Genomic DNA, 6,646 nt, shown 5'->3' with positions numbered 1-6,646 from the left:
ACATAGGAAAGTTATGTCCAATTCATTCTACTGTCTTTCCTCTTCCTGTCCCCCCAACCTTTATTTCTCTTTGTTTATTCCACTGAACTTCTACCCACCTTTCCTTGTTGTGTGTTAGCATCCATGTATCAGAGAGAACATTTGGCCTTTGGGTTTTGGGGACTGGTTTATTTCACTTAGCATGATAATCTTCAGATCCACCCATTTACCAGCAAATGTCAAAGTCATTCTTCTTTATGGCTGAGTAATACTCCATTGTGTATTATACCACATTTTCTTTTTCCATTCATCTGTTGAAGGGCACCTAGGTTGGTTCCATAGCTTAGCTATTGTGAATTGAGCTGCTAAAAGCATTGATGTGAGTTTGTCATTGTAGTATGCTGATTTTAAGTCCTCTGAGCATACACTGAGGAGTGGGATAACTGGGTCAAATGGTGGTTCCATTCCAGATTTTCTGAGGAATCTTCATACTGCTTTCCAGAGTGGTTGCACCAATTTGCAGTCCCACCAGCAATGTATGAGTGTGCCTTTAAGAAATTCCATTTTTGTTTGCCATGAAATACTGCTCTGACTTTTCCCAGTAGGCTAATTAGGTGTCTCTGCCCCACTCATTGACAAGTGTATCATTCCCCCTAGAAGTTTGTAATGCCACCTCTGTCAAATATCAGTTTTGTTTAGTTATTTACTTACATACTCATACAGTGGTAAAATATGTATAACATAAAATTTGGTATTTTGCTCTTTTTAAGTGTACAGCTCCTTGGCATGAATTACATTTACAATGGTATGCATCCATCCCTACCCTTTATTTCCAAATCTTTTCTATCATCCCAAACAGAAAATGTACTCACTAAACAATAATTCCAGACTTCCCCTCCCTTAGCATCCAACCTAGCTTCCAACTTTAGGAATCTGCCATTAGAGACATTCCATATCATTGGAACCATACAACCTTCCTCCCCTTGTGTCCTTTCACCTAGTAGGATGTCTCAGAGTTTCATCCATACAACACATACGAGAATTTCATTTTTTTAATTGTAATAAAGTATGCACAACATGCTTTTGCCTTTAAGTGTACAGTTTAGAGGCATTAAGTGCAGTCACATGCGACAACCACCATCTGTGTGCAGATCCTTTTCATTATCTCAAACAGACATGATTTTTCTATACATTTTTTTGTTTAAAGAAAATTATAATAAAGTCAGCAAGCAGTCACAGATGAAAGAACAAATAAAAAAGGTGGTTTGGATAGTTATAATGATGAGAACAAAAATATCTGTTTAACAGAGTTAAAAATGGACAGAGTGGTTTATTTTGCAGCAAGAAGAGAAACGGGTGGTGGATGGCAACGGGTAGAACAGGAGAACGCTCAGCAACATTTGCTCTTCCAGCCTGTCACACCTCCTCCACTGCTGATATCTACATTTTCACTGTTGGGCTCTTTTACCGGGGTCTTTCGAAGGATATCTTCAGGTAATGTGAGGAACGCCTTTTCAATGTTTATATTTGCTTTTGCACTAGTCTCAAAAAATCTAATACCATGCTCCCTTGCAATCTGTTCTCCTTTGCCTTTAGGTACAAGTCTTTTATCGTCCATATCACATTTGTGTCCTAGTAACATTCTTTCCACATCTTCATTGGCGTGCCCATCTATGTTTCTAAGCCATTTGCTGATGTTTTCAAAACTTTTACCGTTGGTGATGTCATATACTAGCACGGTGCCCATTGCTCCTCTGTAGTAGGAGGTGGTGATGGTGTGAAATCGCTCCTGGCCTGCTGGATCCCCTATCTGTAGCTTGATCTTCTTTCCTTGTAATTCAACTGTTTTGATCTTAAAGTCTATTCCTATGGTGGAAATAAAGGTGGTATTGAAGGCATCATCTGGAAAAGGAAAAAGGACGCAGGTCTTCCCCACTCCCGAGTCCCCGATCAGGAGCAGCTGGAAAAGCAGGTCGGACGTCTTCTTCTTCGGCCCTTGGGAGGAGCGGCTCGCGCTCTCGCCGCCGGCGGCCCCAAGGGGTCGGTCCTTCTCCCCACGGCCAACTCCTCGCCCGGGCGTTCTGGGGCCGGGGGACCGGGGAAGCGTGGGAAAAAAGGAGGGCTCGAGCGGATGCGGGCGACCAAGGAACAGCTCCTCAAGAAAGCCTCGACGGTGGCGGCGTCCCGAGCCTCCGAGGGCGGCGACCACAGCTCAGCAGCCTCTCCCAGCCGCTCCGCCCGCTTCCGGGGAGTCGGTCGGGACACAATGGCCTCCCTCCCCCCTCAGGGCTGCTCGGCCGGGACGCTCCCGCAGGCGAGCGAGTGGGCTCTGCCGTCCAGGGAGCTGGGCGGACGGGAGGACAGCCAATGAAGACCGCGAGCGGACGAACCCAGCCACAGAGCCGCAGGCAGGCGAGCCGCCCAGCCAGAGCCGCCTTTCCGCGTGGCCGCCTCCTCACCGAGTCGGTTAGGGCCTCGCTTTTGCTGAGGCTGGTTTGCATTCGCGACCATCTTCCTGCACCTTCGGAGCCCTGGGATTACAGGTATGGACCACCATGCCTGGCTGAGATGCTGCATGTTATCAAAGAATTTTTTTGCATCTCTTGAGATGATTGTACGATTTTTACCTTTGACTTTATTTATATGCTTAGTACATTTATTGATGTGTATTTGTTGAACCATTCTTGCATCCTTGAAATGTAACAAAGTTGATCATGGTGTGTTATCTTTTTAATGTGCTATTAAATTAAATCTGAAAGCATTTTATCACATGTTTTTATATATCTTTCCTCAGAGATATTGGAATATACTATTTTTTTTCTGTTGTGTCCTTTACAGGTTTTGTTAGCTGAGTAATACTGGCTTCATAGAATGAGTTTGAAACTTTCTTTCCCTGTTTTATGAATTAGTTTGAGCAACATTGGTGTTAGTTCTTTAAAATTTTGGTAAAATTCAGCAATGACTCCATCTGGTTCTAGGATGGTCTTTTTTCCCTTTTAATCAAAAACTGTTTGTGTGTGTGTGTGTGTGTGTGTGTGTGGTGCTGAGTATTTCTGTGGTGCTAGGTCTTTTTGCATGCAAAGTATGCACTCTATCAACTGAGCTATAGCCCTAGTCCTTAATTAAAAAACTTTTTATTACTGCTTCCATCTTAATATTTGTCATTGATATATTTAGATATTTTATATCCTTTTGATTCAATTTTGTTAAATCATATGTGTCTGGAATTTCTCCATTTCTTCTAGATTTTCTAATTTATTAGACATAGAATTTTTCAAAAGTTCCCCTAATGATCCTTTGAATTTCACTGTATCTGGCTTCAGACCCCTTTTTAAGTCTGATTTTATTTATTTGGGCCTTCTCTCTTTTTGTTTTTGTCAGTTTAGCTAAGGGTTTGTCAATATTATTGTATCAAAGAACCAACTCTTTGTTTCATTGATGTTTTATATTATTTTTTTATTCTCCAATTCATTTATTTCTTCTCTGATCTTTACTATTTATTTCCTTCCATGGATTTTGGATTTGGTTTGTTCTTGTTTTTTGTAAGACATTATGATGAATCATAATGTTATTGATTTGAATTCTTTTGTTTTATGTAGTCATTCATCACTATAAATGCCTCTCAGCACTGCTTTCCCTGTTCTGGTATGTTGTGGTTCCATTTTGGTTGATTCAAGAAATTTTAAGCTGGGCACAGTGGGGCACACCTGTAATCCCAGTGGCTTGGGAAGGCTGAGGCAGGAGGATTGCAAATACAAAGCCAGCCTCAGCAAAAGCGAGGTACTAAGCAACGCAGTGAGACCCTCTCTTTAAATAAAGTACAAAATAGGTCTGGGGATGTGGCTCAGTGGTCTAGTGCCCCTAAATTCAAACCCCCAAAATGCCCCCCTCCAAAAAAGAATTTAAAATTCCCCCCCTTATTTCTTCCATGACCTGCAAGAAACTGTTCCTTGTTCATTTCATAGTGTGTTGTTCAAGCTCCATGTGTTTGTGTAATTTCTGCAGTTATTTCTAGCTTCTTTTCATTGTAATCAGATAAAATACAAGAAATTATTTCATTTAAAAATTTTGTTAGTAATTACTTCATTGTCTAATATATGGTATGTTTTGGAAAACATTTTTTGTGCTGAAGAAAATACTGTGTATTTTGCAACTGTTGGATGGAATATTTTGTAGATGTTAAGTCCATTCGGTCTATAGTACTAATGTAAATCTGTTGTTTCTTTGTTGGTGTTGTTTATTGTTTGAATGATGTGTTTATTGTGGCCTGTCTTTCCATTTATCTCTAATTATGTTTGTTTTTTAAAATTGGGTGCTCCAAGACTTATTGCTTATGCATTTATAATATTATATCTTTGTGATGAATCACTCTCTTGATCAATACATAGTGGCCTCTTTTCTCTTCTGATTTTGTTTTAAAAGTCTGTTTTGTCAGTTATAAATGCAGCTACTCTTTTTTCGCTTTTGGATTCCCTTTACTTGGAACATCATTTTCCATCCTTTCACTATCACTGTATGTATGTCTTTGCACATGAGGTAAGTTTTTTGTAGGCAGCATATTGTTAGGTCTTAATTATTAATCAATTCAGCCAGTCTGCATCTTTTATATGGAAAATATGGAACATTTATATTCAGGGTGATTATCGAAAGGTATGTTCTTGTTCCTGTCATTTGCTTTTCTGATGGTTTTGAATATTCTGGTGGTTTTGAATATTCCATGTTTTTTTTCTTTATTTTTTTTAACTCATCTTAGAAGTTTGATGGTTTACTATATTGATGATGTATGATTCTTTACTATTTCTCATTTGCATGTGTACGCCTCTAGCGGGATTTATTTTTTCACATTTGCTGATGATTTGATCTTTCTTCCTCTTCTGGGTGTAGTATTCCCTTTTGTGTTATTGATAATTGGTTGCAGTGTGTATTTACCTTAGCTTTTCATCACTATGACAGAATACCTGAGAAAGATTTATTTTGCCTCATGGTTACAGAGGTTTCATTCTTTAGTTGGCTGGCTTCATTATTTGGGCCTAAGGTGAGGCTCAAATGCTTGCATCAAGGCAGATGGGCTTGGCAGAGGAAAGTTGCTCACCTCCTGGCAGCAGAAGCAGAGAGAAGCACAAGAAGGGGCTGGTGACATGATATAGTCCCCAAGGACCTGTCCCCACAGACTCACTCCTTTCAACTAGATCCCACTTTCTACAGTTTCCACCACCTCCCACTAATCCATTCATATTATGAATCAATCAATGGATAATCCACTTAGGAGGTCAGAGTCCTCATGATTCAATCATTTTCCAAAAGCCCCACCTCTGAGTATTATTGCATTGCATTGGAGGTCAAGCAATCAGAGTACACGCCTTTTGGAAACATTCTGATTCCAAATCANTTTATATCATTGTCAAAAATAAAAATAGGGGCTGGGGTTGTGGCTCAGCGGGACAGCACACCTCTAGCACATGTGAGGCCCTGGGTTCCATCCTCAGTACCCCCATATAAATAAATAAATAAAATAAAGCTATTGTGTCCAACTACCAAAAAAAAAATTTAAAGTAGGTAATTGGTACTCTAGCAGTGGATCACTGGCAGGATAAAATCAACTAGCTGCTTTGAAGAGTCATTGTCATGTATGGAGACCCCCTACCTGGCTTCCTTGGAGAATGAGCTAGCTCATTGGTGTTCTGTCCTGGGCATCCAAGTATAGAATTAAAAACAGTTTGGTAGGAAGAAAAGCAATTCAGTACGAAGCCACCACTGAGTTCAGATTCATGAAGTTGGGAAGGACCTTGAGAGTCATTTTTTAACACTTTTTTTTTCTTTATTTATATCCTTGTCTTATTCCTAATATTTTATGCAGCTAACCTGGTTGACAGTAATGAGATACATCCCTATTTCAGACAAGTTAAACATGAAGAAAAGAATACATTTTATGACTATTCAAGTGTGTTTAAAGCTTGAAATGTTTACCAGATTTGCAGCAGTGCAAACAAATGAACGAAAAATCCCAAAAGCCAAGTGGAAGCAGAAACCCTGTGAAACAAAATATTATCTTTAAGATGAAATTTGCAATGGCCCAAATTGGTTTTAATTCCCTTTATCACTCTATGACTTCATATGTAAATTTTTGGAACTGGATAAAAAATCCAAGAATAAATGTTCTTCAGTCATTTAGGGACATTTCAGAGCCAAGCCACTAAAGACAGAGGCTCACAATTGCCTTTCATCGTTTGCTAATAAGAGGACCATGGCTGGGGTCGGTGGTCCTCATGAGCAGGTGCCCTCCTTTGGCATGCAGATCTGATCCGCACACCATCAGCAGCACGGCCAGGAACACCAGCAGCGTCAGCCACATCATGTGCCGCATCTTGGGGGAGGGTGGTCGCCTCAAGGCGGCAGGCACTGCAGCGACAGAGGGCGGGCACGAGCGGGCTTTGGCAGCGGCCGGCAGAGCATGGGCCACAGGTGTCCCTGGGTAGCGCTTTCAGGGGGCAGAGCTGCACAGCGTGGCCCGGAGGCGGGCACCAGGTACGGCTGTCCTCCAGCCCTCCTTCTGGCCCCTGGGGCGCAGGAGGGAGCTAGGCAGATAGGATGCAGCTGTCTGCTCATTGCACTGCCCGCTCATCACTCCCCAGAGCCCAGGAACTAGGCACTCTGAGACCCCAGTGGT

At 41.4% G+C, this 6,646-nt stretch overlaps 1 protein-coding gene across 1 annotated transcript; it reads right to left on the bottom strand.

Annotated features, from left to right (window-relative positions):
- Positions 1-1,156: 1,156 nt before the first annotated feature.
- On the bottom strand, positions 1,157-2,490 carry LOC107157599 (ras-related protein Rab-10-like). Its single transcript, XM_048800345.1, has 2 exons — positions 2,370-2,490; positions 1,157-2,190 (listed from the first exon to the last, which is right to left on the bottom strand). Exons 1-2 carry the CDS (start codon positions 2,488-2,490, stop codon positions 1,370-1,372), a joined length of 942 nt encoding a protein of 313 aa, XP_048656302.1. The 3' UTR covers positions 1,157-1,369.
- Between the last annotated feature and the right edge of the window lie 4,156 nt (positions 2,491-6,646).

The sequence above is a fragment of the Marmota marmota genome, unplaced genomic scaffold (assembly GCF_001458135.2).
Source record: "Marmota marmota marmota unplaced genomic scaffold, marMar, whole genome shotgun sequence".
Classification (NCBI taxonomy): Eukaryota; Metazoa; Chordata; class Mammalia; order Rodentia; family Sciuridae; genus Marmota; species Marmota marmota.
Note: the sequence above shows the minus strand (reverse complement) of the source record. Positions and strands in the feature narration are given on the sequence as shown.

What these genes read in the sequence shown, in the direction of transcription:
- LOC107157599 (XM_048800345.1), bottom strand. Translation starts at nt 2,490, where the DNA reads ATGGTCGCGAATGCAAACCAGCCTCAGCAAAAGCGAGGCCCTAACCGA. An exon ending in GCCTGCGGCTCTGTGGCTGG is followed by an intron (nt 2,191 to 2,369) that starts GTTCGTCCGCTC and finishes GAGGCTGCTGAG; the next exon opens with CTGTGGTCGCCGCCCTCGGA.